Source organism: Scyliorhinus canicula, chromosome 20, assembly GCF_902713615.1.
Source record: "Scyliorhinus canicula chromosome 20, sScyCan1.1, whole genome shotgun sequence".
Lineage (NCBI taxonomy): Eukaryota > Metazoa > Chordata > Chondrichthyes > Carcharhiniformes > Scyliorhinidae > Scyliorhinus > Scyliorhinus canicula.
Window position 1 is genome coordinate 87,851,541 of NC_052165.1, and position 24,155 is coordinate 87,875,695.

Consider the following 24,155-nt stretch of genomic DNA (forward strand, 5'->3'; position numbering starts at 1 on the left):
TGAAAACAAACAAAAAGTGTTAGTTGCACTAAAGCACCTACTTTGCTGAATTGTGAGGTTTATTTTACAGTGTCACTCAAGGTTTGTGCAGCAATTAAAATTTGGAAACCTCGCTTGACAATGAACCATTTTCAATTAATGTTCAGGTCGTCACTGAACACAAATATTTACGTATTTATATATGTCAATTTTACAAAACTACCGTTTCCTCTCTGATGATTAATACTTTCCAATCTGTCCATAATACAGTCACCTCATTGGGAGTCTGCAAGTATCTTGTTTATGTGAGAGTTGATGTTCTGGATGCTCAGTCTGTGAAATAGTCACTGCTCCAACCTGCTGCAGAAATGGTAAATGGTATATTGCTATGAAGTGGGAGAGGGAGAGACTGCCATTCTTCAGGAGTTGTTACTGTCATTGTTGTTATCCTGCCTTCAGCAGATTATCTTTGATATCGGGTGTGCATTGGACAAGCAACAGTTTTGAACAATGAACGTTCTGATATTCTCCCAAGCTGTTGCCAGATTACCAGAGTTATTGAGGAGCTAGTTGGTTCAGTTGGCCTAATACTCGGTGTGGGTCATATTATGCCAGCAGCATTGAATTTGAATTCTGGATTATGAAATGTCTTCAATGTTGCAGCTAAAATTTAGTGATTAACAGATGTAGGTCAGATGGAAAACATATCAATAGTGATTGTCCCTGGGGTTTAGCCCTCAACTCATTACGCTGCGCTGTCTGTATTCATGAGCTGAACAAGCATGAGCAAACAAACTAAGAGCAGCGGAACGGGTGTGTTCGGAGTCCAATAAGTTTGCCAATGGTAATATTTCTAGGAGGATTAACAGTGGAAAACAATGCACTTTTTAATGTGGTTGCTTTCCACTATTAATAAGTGGGTACACATTTGCAAAGATCACTTCATTAATCTAAATGTATCTCATATGTAGTGGTTGTGCCATTGCTGAGGAGACACATCAATTTAAAAGGAGCAATAGAGAGAAAGGGTGAGAGGGAAAAAAGATCTCGATATTATTGTGCACAAACCACTGATGATCTTCAACCAAAGCAGAGTCGAGCTGAGCTTTATCCAATCCAATGCTTGTTCATTGAACCAATCGGTATAAAACAAAGGGTGTCACATTGCCTGTACAGATTGCTGGTCAGACCATAGTGTACACGTTTTTTAATCCCATGTGATAGATAATATGGTGCATTGGAAAAGTCCAAGAGGAGAGTTACAGGGATGAAACTCAACGAATGCACACTCAAGGACCTTGGTTTATTTACTTTGAAGCAGCACAGACATACACACATAACGTCATGGTTCCCCAACACACATTTAGGGTCCTCCCCAATGATGCGCTGGGGAAACCCACAAGGAAGTTCCCACATAAGAGTTTACCCTGGAATTGCCCGGCAATTGCCCAGAATCGCTAACTTCCCCTGGACAATTACACTTGGCTGGGAACCTTCCAAGAAGCAACTTAAATCGCTAACTTTGGATTGTTCCACCAATTTTACCCTTTAGTTACTCTGAAAAAGTTAGAGGAAAAAAAGTCACTTTGAACACGTCGTCATGTGAGTGTACCTTTAAGAAACGGGCGTTTATAAATGTGTGTGTATATAAATATCTGTAGTGAGAGTATCTTTAAGAAATGGGTGTTTACGACTGCAGTGATGTCAGTGTTGGGTGGAGCTGGGCTGTTTGTCAGCTTTTTACTTTTGTCTAAGGCTGTTTGCCACAACTGTTTTAGTTTTGTTTTCAGATTTGGAGCTGAAGCCAGACAGAGCAGGTATACTGATGATCTCTCAGCCATGAAAAGACTATCTCTTGATCATTTGGTGAATTCAGAATTATAAATGTTCTCAGTAGTGAATGTAAACCTAATGTGCGTAAAGTAATGGGTTAAGTGACATTGCAATTAGTTGTCTCATTTATGTTAAGTGGCCAATAATTGACACTGATATGTAAAGGGGCTTCAGGTGGCCTCTGGGGCTGGTGATGTGTAGAGTTTTGCGCAGAGTCTGTTGGAAGAATAAAAGTGTGTTGGTGAAAAAGGAACAGAAGGTTTGTCTCTTCATACCACAGCATCTAATACGTCTGACAATTGATAGCAGAGAATGGTTGTCAAGTAAATATGAAGGGTTGAACGATACTCCTTGGTTTGATCTGGAAAAATTGAGTGAAAAAAAAAGGATGTATGGCTGAACCCAGGATAAGAATGGCTGCATATGACTATCCTCCCTTATTTTCTGAAAGGGAATCATACGACCAATGGAGAAGTGCAATAGTTATGTGGACTAAGGGAACTGCTTTGGGAAAGAGAAAACAAGGTATGGCATTGGCTCTTTCTTTACCATGTGGCAGTAAAATCTGAAACAAAGTGCTTTCTGAGCTGGAAATGGAAGAGTTAGACTCAGGAGGTCTGGCGGCTTTATTACATTATATGGATAAGATTTATAAGAAAGATGACTTGTTAAGTGCATATGAAGCAAAGTTGGATTTGACAAGTTCCGAAAAATGGAGGATTTATCCATGGAACACTATATAATGGAATTTGGCAGACTATATGGGGCTGGTTTAGCTCACTGGGTTAAATCGCTGGCTTTTAAAGCAGACAAGCAGGCCAGCAGCATGGTTAGATTCCAATACCAGCCTCCCTGGACAGGCGCCAGAATGTGGCGACGAGGGGCTTTTCACAGTAACTTCATTGAAGCCTACTCGTGACAATAAGCAATTTTCATTTTTTCATATAAAAGGCTGCAAAAACACAAACTGGAATTTCCACAGTCTGTGTTGGCTTTTAAGTTACTTGACTGTGCTTGAGTGAGCAACATGGAAAGAGTCCTGGTTTTGACAGGAGTTCAGTTTACGGATAAGTATATCTTATTCGAACAGATGACAAAAGATGAGAAAGCTTCTGGGGAAACATTCGATTCTGATGGCACTGATGACCCAAATAGGTCAGCCTGCAATGAGGCAGAATATGGAAGATACACTACTAACAGGATGGCAAAATCGTATGGCTACGAACAGGCCTCAAGACTATAAAAGGAGACCGAGGCAAGGAAATTATTTAGACAGAAACCCAGTTGGAACCTACAGTAGGAAGATGAACCCCCAGTTTGATGTGACTCTCAATATCATTATGCTTTCAACTGTCCAACTCGTTATGATAGAGTGTTTGAAGCGACACATGACACAGAAGAGTCAGAAGAAGAAAAAGATAGTGACCAAAAAGGTATTGTCCTATTAACAAGTAGTTTTGCGCCAGTAATGAGGGTGTTGGTTGCAGAATCCTTCAACTGTGCTGTAGTGGACAGTGGCTGCACATCTACTGTGCGTGGGAATTTGAAAGTTCCACAAGTTTCAGGTTTGGGAATGATAATACTCTGAAGTCGCTGAAAAGAGTGGTAATCCCTTGCAATGTTGCTGGAGTGAATCATTTCATTAGCACGATGTTGTATCAAGTGAGATACCTTTGCTTCTGAGCAGACCGTCGATGAAGAAAGCACACATGAAACTGGATATGGAACAGGATAAGGCAACGGTTTTTGGAAAGATGGTGGACTTACAATTTACACAGTCGGGACACTATTGTATTCCATTACTGACAAATAATATTTCAAGTAGAGTGGTTAAGGATGTGTTAGTGGCAGTTGAAAATGGGACTTCAGCTGATGAAAAGCTTGTTGTCGTAAAACTGCATAGGCAACTTGCACATCCGTCACCTCAGAAGCTGAAAAATTTATTAAAAGGATGCAGGGGTAAGGGATGACGACTACACTAAACTGATAGACCAGGTTAGTGATCGCTGTGAAGTTTGTAGGAAGAACAGAAAGACACCAGCACGACTGATAGTAACCCTACCTTTGGCCATGGATTTTAAACGACATTGTGGTCATGGACGTTAAGATCTGGGACAAAGCAAATAATACATTTATTTTGCATTTTGTAGATTTAGCAGCCAGATTTAGTCAATCAACGATTGTACGAAGTAAAGGGAAGAGAGTAATTCTGGATAAAATAGTGGAAAAATGGATCGGGACAGGAATGGGACCACCGGCAAAATTCCTTACGGACAATGGGGGAGAATTTGCTAATGATGAGTTTAGGGATATGTGTGAAAACATGAATTTCAGAGTTATGAACACGGCTGCAGAACGCCCATTTAGTAATGGTGTCTGCAAAATAAATCATGCTGTTATCGATGATATGCTGTTATCGATGATATGCTTCGGAAAATTTTGGCAGATCGAACAAACTGCAGGCTAAATTCAGCTTTAGCATGGACGGTACATGCAAAGAATGGTTTGCATGGTTGGGGTCTATAGTCCTTTGTATTTGGTAGAAATCCTAAAATTCCATCCATTTTGGATGACCAGCCTCCATCTTGGGAGGGGACTACAATTAGCTCTGGTTTTGCTGAACATTTAAATGCGTTACATAGCAGCAGAAACGCTTTTTTGGAAGCAGAAGTCTCTGAAAGAATTCGCAGAGCTTTAAGACATAATGTACAGCCATAAGATGCCGCTTTTCAGCAAGGAGACATGGTATGCTAATAGAGAGACAATTCTAATGAATAGAAAGGCCCAGGGAAGATCATAGGCATAGATGGCAAAACAATTATTTTGCAACATGGTAATCAAACTGTTAGGGTACATTCATCAAGGATAATGGGTACCGATTACAAATTTTCAAATTTAAACAGAGCAGACAGACATGACGAGGAACCAGAGTCATCTGGTACGCACGTGTTACAGAACTATGAGGACCAGTTAATTGATGTAGACAGGGTTTCTGTCGAGGAACACAACACTTACTGATCAAATAGAACAGGCCATTTTTCCAAACGGGCAACTGCCAAAAGTTGGCACAAAAGTGACATACTTGCCTGAAGGGTCTAGTCAATGGAAGGATGCAACTGTTATTAGTAGAGCAGGGAAGGCCACTGGAAAGTATAAACATTGGTTGAATGTACAGCATTCAGGGGAGGGAGTTAAGACAATGGATTGGGAAAACAAAGTTCAAAAATGGAGGGCACAGAAATGCAGTGCAGTTCAGATAGTACATCGGATAGTGAACAGGTTCACAGGAAAAGGTCAAGAACTATTGAAAGGATATCCCACAACAGAAGGGAAAGATCAAGCAGTAGCAGTACAGAACGAGATACCAGGCGGGAGAGGGATGTATTTTATCGGAACATGAGTAAGACTACGAATACTAATAAGAGTAGAAGCCCACATGCACGTGAGATTTTGGTGCCTTCAAATAAATTAGATGAAAAAGTTATCAAAGATGCTAAACAACCTCACCAGTCTGACGGAGGAAGTAAAAAAGGACCTGCAAAGATGGAACACACTCCCACTTGCGGGGAGAGTCCAGACAATCAAAATGAACATACTGCCCAGGTTCCTCTTCCTGTTTAGATCCATTCTGATCAACATCCCCAAGGCCTTTTTCAAAGCGCTGGACAAACTAAGCATGGCGTTCGTTCGGGAGAGAGGGGGGGGGGAAAGAGTTGGGGGGGGTTAAAATGCTAGGATCCCAAAGAAAGTCCTACAAAAAACAAAATCCGGGGGGGGTGGGGGGGGGTGCTAGCCCTCCCAAACCTACAATTCTACCACTGGGCGGCAACAGCCGAGCCAGTAAGGGGTAAGGGGATGGATCGAGGAGCCAGAGGCCAACTGGGTGCGCGCGGAGGAGGCCTCCTGCGTGGGGACCTCCCTCCGGGCCCTCGCCATGGCAGCACTCCCTATCCCCACCCAAAAAACACTCCAGCAGCCCAGTGGTGACAGCCACCCTCCAATCCTGGAACCAACTGCGGCAGCAATTTGGCCTGACCAAAATGTCGGACAAGGCTCCCATCTGCAACAACCATAGGTTCACACCAGCACTGACTGACGCCACCTTCAAAAGGTGGAGGCAGGACGGAGGGACACTGACAGTCAGGGATCTATACACGGACGGCAGGGTCACTACACTGGACGAACTGACAGAGCAATTTTGGCTCGCCAGGGGGAACGAGCTACGGTATCTGCAGCTCAAAAACTTCTTACGAAAGGAGACAAGGACGTACCCACAACCGCCACGACAGACACTACTGGAAGACCTACTGGACGCAAGTATCCTAGATAAAGGGAACTGTAGCGACATGTATGACCGACTGGTAGAAAGGGCTGACACCGTACTGGACGCAACAAGAAAGAAATGGAAGGAGGACCTGGGGATTGAGATAGGGTGGGGACTCTGGAGCGAGGCACTGCATAGGGTCAACTCCACCGCCACGTGCGCAAGGCTCAGCCTGACGCAACGATAAGTGGTACATAGAGCCCACTTAACAAGAACCCGTATGAGTAGGTTCTTACCAGAGGTGGAGGACAGATGTGAACGGTGCCAAAGAAGCCCGGCCAACCACATCCACATGTTCTGGTCTTGCCCCAGACTTCTGGAGTACTGGACAGCCTTCTCCGAGGCTATGTCTAAAGTGGTGGGGGTGAGGGTGGAACCATGCCCGATAGTGGCGGTCTTCAGGGTTTCAGACCAGCCAGATCTATTCCTGGGGAGGAGGGCGGACGCCCTTGCCTTTGCCTCCCTGATTGCCCACCGTAGAATCCTGTTTGGCTGGCGGTCAGCAGCACCACCCAGAGCTGCAGGCTGGTTGTCCGACCTCTCGGAATCTCTCCAAATGAAGAAAATCAAATTCGCCATCCGCGGGTCAGACGACGGCTTCCACAGAACGTGGGAGCCATTCATGCAACTGTTCCGGGACCTGTTTGTGGCCAACGAAGAAGAGGAAGAATAGCCGGGTGGCCAAGAATCAGGGGAAAATGGTCGGGAGTCAGGTGAAGGTAGCCGGGGCATGGAGGGGAGAGATGGACTGGGAGGGAGGGGCGAACCACTGGGGGGGGGAGACAGCTAAACCTGGGGAGAGGGAGGCGAACCGTGGAGGGGGGGGGGGGGGGGGGGGCGAGAGAGGAGGGCCAGCGGGGGGCAGGGAATCGGGAGCCGGAGGGAGGACACGGAATGCCAAAACGTGTATGACATCTCCAGTAGCAGGGACCGAGGAAACTGGAGATGGAGGACAGGAGGAGCGGCAGAAGCGGGGGCGAGCGTGGGACGGCAGCGAGACCCGTCCGGGAAGGGCAGGCGACAGCAACACACAGCACAGCCAAATATCGCACACTGTGATTTTCCCCCCCGGCACCCAAAGGTGTGCTTGCCCCCCCAGTCCCCACCCTCGCGCAGGCAGTCGCCTACTTATGTGGTGTGGGTAATTTTGCCAGATGTACAGAGATGCCACTGTCGAGCTGGTGCACAATACCCCACCAGCTCTATCCAACAGATGGATTTGTACAGAAAAGGTTCTTCCGGATGGAACTGATAAGGCAAAGGCCAGGTTTGTGGCAAGGGGATTTGAAGAAAATGTAGATGATCAGGATTCAAGGGTTTATTCACCGACAGCAGGAAAGGTTATTTTAAAGATTTTCTTGGCTCTATGAGCCACAAAGGCATGGGAATGCAAATCTACAGATATAAATGCTGCCTTTTTGCAGGGGCATCAGCTCCAGAGATACATTTTTCTCCGTCCTCCTAAAGAAGCAGCTAACACAGAAGGGGTACTCTGGGAAGTTGAACAAATGTGTATTTGGATTAAATGATGCATCTAGAGCCAGTTGAAAGCAGATCCTGCAATGTTTTACTGGCACTATAAAGGAAATCTTTCTGGCATCTATATGATGCATGTCGATGATTTTCTGTGTGGGGGGGGGGGGGGGGGGGGTGGGAAAGAGAGAGAGAGTGAGAGAGTGAGAGAGAGAGGGGCATTCCAGGACATTTGAGGCCGACCTGGCCAAGCAGCAGGAAGAGTTCAACGGGGCCAAAGCAGTCCTATTCAAGAGCAAGATACAGTTTGGGATCCTGCATCCAGCAAGACTTTGGGTAACATTTGCCAACAAAGAACATTACTTTAATAGGTCGGAAGAGGCAGACTAATTTGTCCTGAAAAATGGATGATGAGTACAGCAGTGATGGACACATTCAGACCACAATGTATGTGGTCAGAATGTACTGTCTCCAATTTTTCTTTTCCTGATTATTTTTCCCTTTTTTATCTGTTGCCCTTCAGTCGTTCTGTGTAAATAAAACAGCAGCCCGTCCTTTTGGGTTGGAGTGGGCAGAGACACTGAGCTGAGTGGAAGGCGGTAGTGTGGGGGGGGGGGGGGGGGGGGGGGGGGGGGGGAGGGAGGGAGGGAGGGAGGGAGGGAGGGAGGGAGAGAGAGAGAGAGAGAGAGAAGAGAAGAGCCACCATACTAGTCCATGTAAGAGGAGAGGTTGGGGGGGGGGGGAGCAGCTCCCCAAACAGAGGGAGCGCGCCTGCCAGAAGGGGGAGTAGAACAACTAGTCAGGGGAGGAGGGGGGCTAGAATGCTGGTTAGAGCAGGCTGCACACGGAGGTGGCTGGAGCAAAGAAGGCAATGGCTGAGGAATTGAACAAACGAATGTGATATAAAATGGGATAATTAGTTAGAATAATGTAGAGGATACAGCTGGATGCAAAATGGGATAATTAGTTAGAATAATGTAGAGGATAGAGCCGGTCTGATGTAGAGTTAGCAGGTAATGAACAAAGGAATTCAGCAAAGCATGGCCAGGAAGGTGGGAGGGGAGCCTCGTGCAGAGGATGGTGAAAAGAGGCCCAGGGTTGAGGAATGCGAAGTGAGCCAATCAGGATATATGGCCAGGTCAGGAGGTGTATAGGATGACCTATGGGAATCTTGTATGTGAAAGTTGATGCCATTTGAATGATAAGTATAGAAGATCTCTTTGTCCTCGGTCTCACTCGGCTCTGGAGGTTTCAGGAGACTGTATGTATTCTGAGTCTCTATGGAGCGGGTCAGCCTTGAAAGTTGTTTAAAAATAAATAATACCATACCTACAGACCCCTCTCGAGTTTTATTGAGACCAGACTGACGGGTAAAGAACTTAATTTGTCATGGCGTCCATCCTGGATGGCTCCCCCAAACAAAGGGAAGTCCCGGAGTGCAGGAGCACGTCCTCAAGGTGAGTATGGCTGACCTTGCAGGAGAAGGAGGCAGAAACCCCACATGAGGATAGTCACCCGGAACGCCAGGGGACTCAATGGCTCGGTAAAAATATTCGGAGCCTTCGCCCATCTGAAAAGCTTGGAGGCCGGCATTGTCTTCCTCCAAGAAACACACCTGAGGGAGAAGACTGACTCAGCGGAAGAAAAAGCTGGGTAGGGCTTCCGGTGATGGCATGTGAAAGCAGGTAGGACAAAAGGGTGGCTCCCGCTAAGGTCCCGGTAGTTTGATCCTTTTTACCTGTTTTCGTTGGAAATTTGGGGTTCTAACCCACTAATTTGGTGTGGAGGTTGGACAGGTGTGTGGGGGGGGGGGGGGGGGGGGGGGGGGGGAGAGAAAGAAAGAGATCTCAAAACTCGTGTCCAAGAATATGCGGGATAGAAATCCCAAGCTGGGAGCCCGACAAAGGAATCTGGGGGAGACCAAATGACAGAGGAGGCGGCGGCACCAATCACATCGGAAACCTTGGCGGGGTGATGGTGCAGCAGCTGGAAAAGTTTGGAAGGCAGCTAGATGGCCGATTCGAGAGACAATACAAGGAATTAAAAGAATTGTTTAAATTAACCATCGAGGAGGCTCTGGATCAACACGGGAGCAGCATGGCAAAATTGCCAAGACTGTGAGGGCGAGATGTTGAAGGGCCTGGAGTTGACCTTGTTGAAGCATGAGGATCGGCTTGTCTCGTTGGAAGCTGAAATAATACTTATGGCAGACTGAAACAACGGCCTAAAAGCCTAAGTGGTCAATATGTAGAACAGGTCGAGGCCTGTGTACCTCAAAGTGGGCTTGCCGGAGGGAGTGGAAGGCTTGAGGCTGACCGAGTATTTCTCAGAAATGTTCTCTAGGCTGGTAGGTGGAGATGAGATATTTGCTGTGCTGGAGTTGGACAGAGCACACCGGTTCTTGCGATAGACGCTGAGGCCTCACAAGCAGTTGGCACGTGGGGATCATGCAGTTTCACAGTTACCAAAGGAAAGAGTCATTGAGTGGGCTAAGAAGTGTCGGACTATCAACTGAGATGGAAATATGGTGCGCATGTACCAAAACATTGGTCCCAAATTGACGAAGCAGGGGGCAGACTTTAACAGGGTGAAGGCGGTGCTGTAGACAAGGGTGTGTGGTTCGGAGAGGTGTATCCAGCGAAGCTGAGAGTCACGTTAGGTTCGAAAGACCATTATTTTGACTCGCTAGAGCAGGTCGAGCCTTCGTCAACAAATTAGGACCAGGAATCGTGGGAGGAGGGTTGGTGGGTGGCTGCTTTGTTTTTTTTCTTTCTGTACAAGTTGGGCTGGGTTAAGTGGAAATATTGTAAGATTTTGGGTTATGTTTGTTGTTGTCTTGGTGGCCTTGTCATTGGTCTTGGACAACAGGTGAGGTTCTATGTTTCTTTTTCTCTCTTGGAGGTTAGGACCATGGGGGAAGATATAACGAGGTGATTTTGATATGGAAATTGGAGGGAAGGAGAAACATGGTGATATGCTGGGACTTGGATATGAGTACACGTGGCATGGGCATTACTATTTCGATTGAATTAGCTTTCAGTACCGGCGGGGAGGGGGGTGGGGGGTTACAGGTGGCAAGAATTGTGGTCAGCATGGCTGCCTCACAGTGCCAGGGACCCAGGTTCAATTCCAGCCTCTGGTGACTGTGTGGAGTTTGCCTTCTCCCATGTCTGTGTGGGTTTACTCCGGGTGCTCCGGTTTCCGCCCACAGTCCGAATAAGTGCAGGTTATGTGGATTGGCCATACTGAATTATCTCTTGGTTCCCAAACTGGACTATGGGTCTTGGGTCAGGGCATGGGCCTAGGTAGGATATTCTTTCCAAGGGTAGATCCAGAATCGATCGGCGGAACGGCCTCCTTCTGCACTGTAGGGATTCTATTTTATGATTGGGGAAGACGTCGGAAGGAAAATTATACAAGTTTGGTGGGGAAGGTCAAGGCGGATTTGCAGACATGAGATCGTCTCTCATTATCGCTGGTGGGCCGAATCCAATCGGTTAAGATGAATATCTTGCTGACATTCCTATTTTGATTCCAGTGCCTCCTGATGTACCTGAGGCTCCTTGGGCCTCACGGTAGCATGGTGGTTAGCATCAATGCTTCACAGCTCCAAGGTCCCAGGTTCGATTCCCGGCTGGGTCACTGTCTGTGTGGAGTCTGCACGTCCTCCCTGTGTGTGCGTGGGTTTCCTCCGGGTGCTCCGGTTTCCTCCCACAGTCCAAAGATGTGCGGGTTAGACTGGATTGGCCATGCTAAATTGCCCGTAGTGTAAGGTTAATGGGGGGATTGTTGGGGTACGGGTATACGGGTTACGTGGGTTTAAGTAGGGTGATCATTGCTCGGCACAACATCGAGGGCTGAAGGGCCTGTTCTGTGCTGTACTGTTCTATGTTTCTACCCAAGTAATGTATTTGAGAGGTGGGCCAACTGATTACTTGGGTTATTTGGCGAGCAACGTCACGAGGATTCAGACGGGAAGGGCTTCAGAGGGAGAGATAGGCAGGGGGCCTGGCACTGCATAATTTGTTGTACAATTATTGGTGCTGGGGTGGTGCGGGATCCGGGAGTACTTTGGGTCCAGATGGAGTCGGAATCAGTTGCGGGACAAGCATGGGGCATTGGTAACAGTGCCACTTCTAGTGACACCGACGAAGTACTCAACAACCAGTGGTGGGCGATGCTAAAAATCTGGAGGCAACTCTGCCAGCATTTCAAGCTGGAGGCAGCTTCACGCCTGACTCCCATTTGTGCTGACAAACTCATCAAGCGGGCAGAGCTTGATGCAGCATTTGGTGCATGGAGGAAGGGATGGTTGGAGAAGGTGGGGGACCTATTTTTGGAGGGGCTGTTTGGCAACTTGGAGGAGTTGAAGGAAAGATTTGGGCAAGTGAACGTGGACCTGTTAGGTCCCTCCTGGGTTAAGAAGTTTTTCCTAGCTTTCCCGGTGGTACAGCCATCTACCTTGTTGGAGCGAATTATATCCTGCTCTGGATAGGAGAAGCGTAGTACGGCCAGCATGTACCAGCGAACAGCGAGGGAGGAGGGGAGTTCGGTGGGGAGCGTGAAGACGAAATAGGTGGAAGAGTTGGTGCTGAGACTAGAGGAAGAGATGTGGCGTGAAGCGCTGAGGAGGGTGAACTCGACATCGTCTTGCGTGAGACTGACCCTTATTCAGTTGAAGGTGGTATTTCGTGAGCACCTCCCTAAAGTGAGGATAATCTTTTGAGGGGTTGAAGGACAGGTTTGAGCACTGCTCGAGGGGACCTGTGCACCACACGAACATGTTCTGGTAGTTTCCTAAACTGGCGAGTTTCTGGGGGTCCCTATTTGACACCATGTCGGAGGTCCTGAATGTGGGGTTGGAACCCTGCCAACTGGCGGAGCTATTTGTGGGTCGGATGTGATGGAACTGCAGACAGAGGGGGAGATGCGGATGTCCTGGCATTCCCTTCTTGGTGGCATGGAGGCAGATCCTTCTGGGCTGCAGGTTGGCGATACCACCAAGTGTGTGACAAGGGGACTTGGAGTTTTTGTTCCCCAAGAAGGTCAAATACACCTTTGACATCCTGGTGATGGGGTTGATTGAGCGATTCCATTGAAGATGGCAGCCGTTTATATTGTACGTTAGAGAATTGGTCACAATTAGCTGTTGGGGGGAGTGTTGGGTGCAGGGGGCATTATTTCGCCTTTTGAGGGGTTAGTTTTGTTGATTTGGGGAGGGGTGGGTGAGTGGGATTGAGGTTGGTATTTTCAAAATGTGTTCATGTGTTTTGCAACTTTTTTTGAAAATATTTTTAATCAAGTTGTTAATTTCATAGAATTTCATAGAATTTACAGTGCAGAAGGAGGCCATTCAGCCCATCGAGTCTGCACCGGCTCTTGGAAAGAGCACCCTACCCAAGGTCAACACCTCCACCCTATCCCCATAACCCAGTAACCCCACCCAACACTAAGGGCAATTTTGGACACTAAGGGAAATTTATCATGGCCAATCCACCTAACCTGCACATCTTTGGACTGTGGGAGGAAACCGGAGCACCCGGAGGAAACCCACGCACACACGGGGAGGATGTGCAGACTCCGCACAGACAGTGACCCAAGCCGGAATTGAACCTGGGACCCTGGAGCTGTGAAGCGATTGTGCTATCCACAATGCTACCGTGCTGCCCATATTTTGACATTTTGAAACAAACATAACAAAGTAAAAACACCACAAACACCAAACACCGCCGCTCGACCCCCACATCATAACCTAAAACACACCGCCAACTTTACCATCCTCCCCCTCCCTGAACAGCTGACGGCAACTAGTTCTTCAAAATGTAATACAAACAATTTTTTGCAGAATCCCTCCCTCGTCCCCCTCAAAACAAATTTGACCTTCTCCAAAACAGGAACTCCAACAGAACCCCCAGCCATACTGGGGCATAGGGCAGGGAATCTGACCTCCACTCCAAACTCAAGGGATTAGGGAAAGTTTATTGAGGTGGATTGAAAAAAAAAAACTGGTTGGCAGAGATGAAACAAAGTAGAAATTAATGGGTCCTTTTCAAATTGGCAGGCAGTAACTAGTGGGGTGCCACAGGGATCGGTGCAGGGACCCCAGCTATTCACAATAGATAATGATTTGGATGAGGGAACAAAACGTAATATCTCAAAGTTTGCAGATGATACCAGGTTGGGTGGGAGGGGGAACTGTTACGAGGATGCAGAGATCCTACAGCATGATCTGGAGAGATTGGATGAGTGGGCAAATCAATGGCAGATGCAGTATGACTTGGAAAAGTGTGAGGTTATTCACTTTGGAAGCAAAAACAGGAAGGCTGATACTACCTGTATGGTTGTAAATTAACATAGCAACGAGGTGCAGGAGTAGGCCATCTGGCCCCTCGAGCCTGCTCCGCCATTCAATGAGATCATGGCTGATTTTTTGTGGACTCAGCTCCACTTTCCAGCCCGAACACCATCACCCTTAATCCCTTTATTCTTCAAAAAACTATCTAACTTTACCTTAAAAACATTTAATGAATGAGCCTCAACTGCTTCACTGGGCAAGGAATTCCATAGATTCACAACCCTTTGGGTGAAGAAGTTCCTCCTAAACTAGAGTCCTAAATCTACTTCCCCTTATTTTGAGGCTAGGACCCCTAGTTCTGCTTTCACCCGCCAGTGGAAACAACCTGCCCGCATCTATCCTATCTATTCCCTTCATAATTTTAAATGTTTCTGTAAGATCCCCCCTCATCCTTCTAAATTCCAACGAGTACAGTACCAGTCTACTCAACCTCTCCTCATAATCCAACCCCTTCAGTTCTGGGATTAACCTAGAGAATCTCCTCTGCACACCCTCCAGTGCCAGTATGTCCTTTCTCAAGTAAGGAGACCAAAACTGAACATAATACTCCAGGTGTGGCCTCACTAACACCTCATACAATTGCAACATAACCTCCCTAGTCTTAAACTCCATCCCTCTAGCAATGAAGGACAAAATTCCATTTGACTTCTTAATACCTGCTGCACCTGTAAACCAACTTTCTGTGACTCATGCACTAGCACACCCAGGTCTCTCTGCACAGCGGCATGCTTAATATTTTATCGTTTAAATAATAATCCCGTTTGCTGTTATTCCTACCAAAATGGATAACCTCACATTTGTCAACATTGTATTCCATCTGCCAGACCCTAGCCCATTCACTTAACCTATCCAAATCCCGCTGCAGACTTCCAGTATCCTCTGCACTTTTCGCTTTACCATTCATCTTAAGTGTCATCTGCAAACTTGGACACATTGCCCTTGGTCCCCAACTCCAAATCATCTATGTAAATTGTGAACAATTGTGGGCCCAACACGGATCCCTGAGGGACACCACTAGCTACTGATTTCCAATCAGAGAAACGCCCATTCATCCCCACTCTTTGCTGTCTATTAATTAACCAATCCTCTATCCATGCTACTACTTTACCCTTAATGCCATGCATCTTTATCTAATGCAGCAACCTTTTGTGTGGCACCTTGTCAAAGGCTTTCTGGAAATCCAGATATACCACATCAATTGGCTCCCCGTTATCTACTGCACTGGTAATGTCATCAAAAAATTACACTAAATTAGTTAGGCACGACCTGCCCTTTATAAACACATGATGCAACTGCCCAATCGGACAATTTCTATCCAGATGCCTCTCTATTTCTTCCTTGATGATAGATTCCAGCATCTTCCCTACTACCAAAGTTAAGCTCACTGGCCTATAATTTCCTGCTCTCTGCCTACCTCCTTTTTTAAACAGTGGTGTCACGTTTGCTAATTTCCAATCCACCGGGACCACCCCAAAGTCTACTGAATTTTGGTAAATCATCATTGGTGCATCTGCAATTTCCCGAGCCATCTCTTTTAGTACTCTGGGATGCATTTCATCAGGGCCAGGAGACTGGTCTACCTTTAGCCCCATTAGCTTGCCCATCACTATCTCCTTAGGTGATAACAATCCTCTCAAGATCCTCACCTGTCATAGCCTCATTTCTATCAGTCGCTGGCATGTTATTTGTGTCTTCCACTGTGAAGACCGACCCAAAAAACCTATTCAATTCCTCAGCCATTTCCACATCTCCCATTATTAAAACTCCCTTCTCATCCTCCAAAGGACCAATATTTACCTTAGCCATTCTTTTTTTTTTACATATTTGTAAAAACTTTTACTGTCTGTTTTTATATTCTGAGCAAGTTTACTCTCATACTCTATCTTACTCTTCTTTATAGCTTTTTTAGTAGCTTACTGTTGCCCCCTAAAGATTTCCCAGTCCTCTAGTCTCCCACCAATCTTTGCCACTTTATATGCTTTTTCCTTCAATTTGATACTCTCCCTTATTTCCCTCTTTCTACCGTCCTTCCTTTTTGTTGGTATAAACCTTTGTTGAGCACTGTGAAAAATCGCTTGGAAGGTTCTCCACTTTTCCACCATAAAGTGTTTGCTCCCAGTCTACCTTAGCTAGTTCTTCTCTCATCCCATTGTAATCTCCTTTGTTTAAACACAAAACACTAGTATTTGATTTTACTTTCTCACCCTCCATCTGTATTTTAAATTCCACCGTATTGTGAACGCTCCTTCCGTGAGGATCCCTCACTGTGAGATCATGAATCAATCCTGTCTCATTACACAGGACAAGATCGAGGACCGCTTGTTCCCTCGTAGGTTCCATTACATACTGTTCTAGGAAACTATCGTGGATACATTCTATAAACTCCTCCTCAAGGTTGCCTTGACCGACCTGGTTAAACCAATCGACATGTAGATTAAAATCCCCCATGATAACTGCTGTACCATTTCTACATGCATCAGTTATTTCTTTGTTTATTGCCTGCACCACCATAACGTTACTATTTGGTGGCCGATAGACTACTCCCATCAGTGACTTTTTCGCCTTACTATTCCTGATTTCCACCCAAATGGATTCAACCTTATCCTCCATAGCACCGATGTCATCCCTTACTATTGCCTGGATGTCATCCTTAAATAACAGAACTTACCATCCACTCTGTGCTTCCGAATAGTTTGATACCCTCGGATATTTAACTCCCAGTCGTGACCATCCTTTAACCATGTTTCAGTAATGGCCACTAAATCATAGTCATTCACGATGATTTGTGCCATCAACTCATTTACTTTATTCCGAATACTACGAGCATTCAGGTAAAGTACACTTATGTTGGTTGTTTTTTTTAACCTCTGTTTTGAATCTTAACATCTCCAGTTTTATTCCTTTTAGTATTACTGGGCCTATTCACTGAGCTCCCCTCAGTCACTGTACCTTGTACTGTCGCCCTTTTTGATTTTTGACTATGTCTTCTCTGCCTTGCACTTTTCCCCTTACTTCCTTTTGCTTCTGTCCCTGTTTTACTACCTTCCAAATTCCTGCATCGGTTCACATCCCCCTGCCACATTAGTTTAAACCCTCCCCAACAGCTCTAGCAAACACCCCCTCCTAGGACATCGGTTCCAGTCCTGCCCAGGTGCAGACCGTCCGGTTTGTACTCGTTCCACCTCCCCCAGAACCAGTCCCAATGCCCCAGGAATTTGAATCCCTCCCTCTTGCACCATCTCTTGAGCCACGCATTCATCCTATTTATCCTGACATTCCTACTCTGACTAGCTCATGGCAGTGGTAGAAATCCTGAGATTACTACCTTTGAGGTCCTACTTTTTAATTTAACTCCTAACTCCCTGAATTCTGCTTGTAGGACCTCATCCCGTTTTTTACCGATATCGTTGGTGCCTATGTGCACTACAACAAATTGGGAGAAGGGAAGGCGCAGCGGGACCAGGGTGTCATTGTGCACCATTCGCTGAAGGTAGGCATGCAGGTGCAGCAGGCAGTAAAGAAAACTAATAGTATGTTGACCTTCATTGCAAGAGAGAGATAGAAACAGAGAGTGGTTTACCAGACTGGTTCCAGGGATGGCAGGAGTGTCCTGTCAGGAGTGATTGACAAGGTTTGGATTGTTCTCGCTGGAGTTCAGAAGAATGAGGGGAGAACCTTAGAGACTTATAAAACTCTAATAGGACTATAGGCAGGTGCAGGGAAGATTTTCCCCGATGGTGGGTGTGTCCAGAACCATGGGTCACAGTCTGAGGATTCAGGGTAAAATATTTCTTTGTTCACCCAAAGAAATGAAAATAAAATCGCTTATTGTCACAAGTAGGCTTCAAATGAAGTTACTGTGAAAATCCCCTACTCGCCACATTCCGGCGCCTGTTCGGGGAGGCTGGTACGGGAATGGAACCGTGCTGCTGGCCTGCCTTGGTCTGCTTTAAAAGCCAGGGATTTAACCCGGTGTACTGAACCAGCCCCTGTGGTGAGCCTGTGAAATTCATTACCACAGGAAGTAGTTGATGCTAAAACATTGAATATTTTCAAGAGGTGGCTAGATACAGCACTTGGAGCGAATGGGATCAAAGGTTATGGGGAGGAAGCAGGATTAAGCTATTGAGTTTTTTGATAGATTTACAGTGGGAATGATTTTGCAGGTGCAGCGAACTTTACATCTGGCTCAAGACTGTGCTCTTTCCTTTGAGTCCAGAGCATCTGTGACAAAGGAGGTTTGTATTCAGATGCACAGGGTAGCGGGATTCTGCCAGGTGTGTATAAGATTTCAGAAATAACAGCATTCAGCAGGTGGATGAAATGAAAAGATATAATGCCTACACATTTTGAGAAAAAAGAAGAAATCATATGAACTGTAATTTTAATCTATGTATCGTTGAGGATCAGTGATAAACCCTAATCATGTTCAAACCTGTTTCCCCAGGCTTTAATTTTCTGATTCCCAGATTTGACAACATCTCAAACAAAGGCTCCAATCAATCATTCAGATTCTCAGAAGTGAAATTGTTTACAATCTCCATTTCATCTCTTACCTTTCAGCTGGCTGGGTAATTCGGCTAAGCCTTCCACGATGTTCATAGAATCAATTGAATTAAAATCTGTTTAAATCAATTCAGATATCATGAAATCAGGTCTGTATATTATATTAATATCTGCAGTGTTTAAATTTTTTGAAGTGTGCGACTTTTACCGTACCAAGTTCCTGTATTTCATTCAGTATTGTATTCAACTTTGGGACCACTTGGCGCATTTTCATAAAAGATTCCCACATCACTCTTCGGGCACAAGAGTCTTTGTCCATCACCAGTTTTAGGAGAAGTTTGGAACTGCCTGCCCGGTTTCCCTTCTCCGCGAGTTCAGTGACTTTCTGGGAATAACAATAATGAATAAACTGCTGAGTGAGTGAAAGATAAACACTGAAACCGAGATGGAAAGGATCGACTCAGCAATGGGATTTCCCATTTGTTTTCAGCTCAGAAAACTGTGACGGGGTCAGAGTCCTGATCCATAATTTGTTTATTTTTTTTAAACATAGAATTTACAGTGCAGAAGGAGGCCATTCGGCCCATCGAGCCTGCACCGGCTCTTGGAAAGAGCATCCTACCCAAGGTCAACACCTCTACCCTATCCCCATAACCCAGTAACCCCACCCAACACTAAGGGCAATTTTGGACACTAAGGGCAACTTGTCATGGCCAATCCACCTAACCTGCACATCTTTGGACTGTGGGAGGAAACCGGAGCACCCGGAGGAAACCCATGCACACACGGGGAGGATGTGCAGACTCTGCACAGACAGTGACCCAAGCCGGAATCGAACCTGGGACCCTGGAGCTGTGAAGCGATTGTGCTATCCACAATGCTACCGTGCTGAACATGGGCTGAAAATTCTCTTCACATATCTCTACAGCTATTAACGACAAACAAATGTGAATAACCTATACCAGTATTACGACACTCTGGGCTAGTGCTTGGTCAATTCCAGCCGCACAGGTCCCAAAGTTCCAACACAAGTGAATTAACCAATACTTTGTATAAAATTCCCGAAATCTTTTACAATCATCGGGTATGTAAGTTGAAACACAATCACTGTTTTTGTTGGAACAGAACTAAAGATGAAATATATAGTAATGCCAACAGAATGACAGCAAGCTAACCTATTACTGCCCACCCTCCAATCACGCACACAATACAGACAAACACAGAGGGGTGGAAAGGGGTAAAAATAATAAGCATTAAGATATAAAGGTTAAGCGTTCTTGCTTTCGATGTTGAATTATTTGCCACAGGCTTTCCTCCCAGCATGCTAACTGATCGAAGCCACTGGTGTACAGCTGGTGATGGTCTTCTTGCAGAACATTCATTCAGCACTCACAGGCAGCAGGATTTGTTCTGGAAAGACACATTAGTCTTTATTAAACTGGTCAGTCGGGCAGCACGATGGCGCAGTGGATTAGCCCTGCTGCCTCACGGCGCCAAGGTCCCAGGTCCGATCCTGGCTCGAGGCTACTGTCTGTGTCCATACTCCCCCTGTTTGCATTGGATTCGCTCCCACAACCCAAAGATGTGCACGGTAGGTGGATTGGCCACACTAAATTGCCCCTTAATTGGAAAAATGAATTGGGTACTCTAAATTTATAAAAATATTGAACTGATCATTCAACCCAAAGGTTCACCTTTGAGGCTCTCCTAAGGTTCTTTGTCTCGCATCAAACCCAGCTTCCAGCCTGAGTTTTGTTCTTAATCCTTTGCAGTTTCAATAAAATAACAAGCAGCCTTATTAGGGAGAGAGAAGAGTTCCTGCACTCTATTTCTAGAAGGAATTGATCAGATCTTTGAGAGAGAGTTGGTGTTCCTTCATTCAGCTTGCAGAATTCAAAGTGAAAGGAAAACCAGCCTTTTCACTGAAAAGTAACTTAGCGGATAAATAACCAATCACCGGCTGGTTATCAGCAAAGCACAGCATTTCAAGCCAGTTCATAGTTTGACTGACTTGGCTGACAACCAGAGTCATTATTAGGGGGCATAGCCTCAAAATAAGGGGAAGTAGATTTAGGACTGAGTTTAGGAGGAACTTCTTCACCCAAAGGGTTGTGAATCTATGGAATTCCTTGCCCAGTGAAGCAGTTGAGGATCATTTAGATGGCAAGGAAATTATTATTTTGAGCATTACGTTATGAAGATAGAAGAATGGGAACGTTAAAATGAAAATTAACTGACAGATTTCCATTGATTACTCCACATACAGACTGCTGATTTAGGTCAGGTGAATGAGGCAATAATTATGGTGAAATATTCAATCCTTTAATTATTTGCCCCAAGAACCTCAAATGCCAGAAACAGAACATTTTTTTTTGCAAATTATTAATAGTTTGAAAGCTCGGTATGGAGGATTTGGGAGGTGGAAAGGTTGCGAGTGATAACAACACTCAGCTACAAATTGGGGCATGAAGAAGAGGCTGCACAAAATTCCAGAGTCAGAGCAATGGAGAATTGCAGGCTGGAGTTTACGGGAAATGAAAGATTCAAAGTTATTAAGCCTTGGCTAAGATCAAGTGTCAGATCAAGCCCAAGATCAGCTGCAATGCCTTTTGTCAGTTTGGATCTCGTATATCTCTCTTGTGGAGACCAAGAATTGGGTTCAACTTGAATTTGAATTGGTTCTTGCAGCAAGCAAGGAGATGGATTAATTGCCAGATTCACTCTGCAGATTAGCTTTGTAACTTAAAGAATAGAGTATTTTTTTAAAAAAGAGGTTCAAAGTCAAGAATGCATGTGAAACAGAAAAATGGGAGTTTTAAATCGAAGGTTTCTGAGGACTGGGGGTCTCTGATGAGCACAAATGATATCTGGAGCCTGGGGGGTACAGTCAAGGCAGCAGAATCGGAGCAGCTGAAGATAAGGAACAATGGGGGAGGCCCAGCAGAACACTGGAAAAGTTGAGTCTGGAGATAATAGAGACGGATTAGGATTCAGCAGGAGCTGCGCTGAGTTGGGGGTAGAGGCTTTCAGTGTCACATCCAGAGAAGAAAGATGGTTTTACACTGACAATTATGTAGGAAATGAAGCTTGGCATGGCACTGAAATCAGAGTCTGGCTCAGACTCAGTCAGCAGCAGGGAGAGGAATAAAATCAAGTGGTTAGAAGATGGAGTTTGAGGCAGGGATAATAGACAATGGTGTCAATCTTTCCAATATTTAACAGGGTTTACATAGAACAGTACAGCACAGAACAGGCCCTTCGGCCCTCAATGTTGTGCCGAGCCATGATCACCCTACTCAAACCCACGTATCCACCCTATACCTGTAACCCAACAACCCCCCCTTAACCTTACTTTTATTAGGACACTACGGGCAATTTAGCATGGCCAATCCACCTAACCCGCACATCTTTGGACATAGATAGATTACACAGAACAAACAGTGCAGGAGGCCATTCAGCCCATCGAGTCTGCACCGACCCACTTAAGCCCTCATTTCCACCCTATCCCCATAACCCAATAACCTAAACGTTTCAGATACTAAGGGCAATTTAGTATGGCCAAACCACCTAACCTGCACGTCTTTGGACTGTGGGAGGAAACCAGAGCACCCGGAGGAAACCCACGCAGACATGGGGAGAACGTGCAGACTCCGCACAGACAGTGACCCAGCGGGGAATCGAACCTGGGACCCTGGCGCTGTGAAGCCACAATGCTATCCACTGTTCTACCGTGCTGCCCCTAAGGGTTGTGGGGAGTAAATTATGTTCCAAGAGTATAGTGGCAGAAAATCACACAGTTAATGAACACAATTAACTGATCTTAATAATCTTTATTATTGTCACAAGTAGGCTTACATGAAGAGCACAGGGCAGTACTTTAAAAAAAAATATTTCACGAGATGTGGGCATCACTACCTAGACCAGTATCTGCTGCAGCAATATTGAACTGTTCAATCCTTTCCAGCTACTTCATGCCTACACAGAAGCATACATAGATACATGGAAGATAGGAGCAGGAGGACAATTTTCGGCCCTTCAAACCTGCTCTACCATTCATCATGGCTGATCATCCAACTCAATAGCCTAATCCTGTTTTCTTCCCACAGCCTTTGATCCCATTCTCCCCATTTGCGCTATCTAGCCACCTCTTCCCGTACCAGCCTCCCCGGACAGGCGCCGGAATGTGGTGACTAGGGGCTTTTCACAGTAACTTCATTGAAGCCTACTCGTGACAATAAGCGATTTTCATTTCATTTTCATGAATATATTCAAAGTTTTAGCATCAACTACTTCCTGTGGTAATGAATTCCACAGGTTCATCACTCTGTGAAGAAATGTCTCCTTATATCAGTCCGAAATGGTTTACCCTGAATCCTCAGACTGTGACCCCTGGTTTTGGTCACCCATCATTGCTAACATCTTCCCTGCATCTATCCTGTCTAGTCCTGTTAAAATTTTATAAGTTTCTATGAGATCCCCCCCTCATTCTTCTGAACTCCAGCGAGAACAATCCCAACCTAGACAATCTCTCCCTCATATGACAGTCCCACTATCCCTGGAATCAGTTTGGTAAACCTTCGCTGCACTCCTCAAGAGCAAGAACATTGTTCCTCAGAAAAGGAGACCAAAACTGCACACAATACTCCAGGTGTAATCTCACCAATGCCCTATTAGAATTTCAGTAAAACATCCCTATTCCTCTCCTCAAATCCTCTCGCAATGAAGGCTAACATACCATTTTCCTATTTTAATGCTTTCTGTACATATGTGCTTACTTTAGTTTTTATTATAATTTTAGAGTATCCAATTCATTTTTTCCAATTAAGGGGCAATTCAGCATGTACAATCCACCTACCTTGCACATCTTTGGGATGTGGGGGTGAAATCCACACAATCATGGGGAGAATGTGCAAACTCCAAACAGACAGTGACACAGAGCCTGGATTGAACCTGGGGCCTCGGCGCCGTGAGACTGCAGTGCTAACCACTGCGCCACTATCTTACTTTCAGTGACTGATGCACAAAGATACTCGCTGAGTATCCACCTTTTTCAATTTGCACTGATTCAATTTTTGCTACCTAAGATACCTTACATTTATGCACATTATATTGCATCTGCCATGCATATACCCACTTACTCACCCTGTCAAATCCCACTGAAGCATCTCAGCATCCTCCTCACAGTTCACCCTCCCACTAACATTATCTGCAAATTTGGAGATACTGTACCTAGTTCCCTGATCGTAATTATTAATATATAATGTGAGTAGTTGGGGTCCTAGCACCAATTGCTGCTGTACCCCACTAGTCACTGCCTGCCAAATGGAAAAAGACCCACTTATTCCAACTGCCTGTTTCCTCTGGTCTTTCCAGTCCCACTCAAACTCCTCTATTACCAGTCCACATAAATTGATCGTGAACAGTTCCCCAATCCTTTGTACAGATACTGACAGATTCATAATAACTACAGTTATCCACTTTTTTCATCCCATGGGGTTTTGTTGCCGGGGGGGGGGGGGGGGGGGGGGGGGGGGGGGGTGTTGTTGGGGGCCTCAGAGATCAGGGTCTCTTGCAACAGTGTACATGACCACATGCAAAACGGGGCTACGTGCGGCCTTGGCTGTGTGTTTTCCGCTGAGGCTCCAGACACAACACGAGTCACCGGGAAACACATGGCTAAATGCG

At 45.7% G+C, this 24,155-nt stretch overlaps 1 protein-coding gene across 12 annotated transcripts in view; it reads right to left on the reverse strand.

Annotated features, from left to right (window-relative positions):
- Positions 1-24,155, reverse strand: part of LOC119954976 (NACHT, LRR and PYD domains-containing protein 3-like) — a 128,414-nt gene that overhangs the window by 64,804 nt on the left and 39,455 nt on the right. For 7 of the 12 annotated variants that reach the window (XM_038780740.1, XM_038780744.1, XM_038780741.1 and 4 more), the window contains 2 exons: positions 18,684-18,855; positions 18,521-18,586 (listed from right to left, as the gene is read on the reverse strand). The exons of 3 other annotated variants lie outside the window; for them this stretch is intronic. In XM_038780740.1, the coding sequence (XP_038636668.1) occupies positions 18,521-18,586; positions 18,684-18,855 (238 nt within the window). The remainder of the gene's footprint in view (positions 1-18,520; positions 18,587-18,683; positions 18,856-24,155) is intronic. 2 more of the 12 variants (XM_038780747.1, XM_038780751.1) reach the window with 2 other exon arrangements.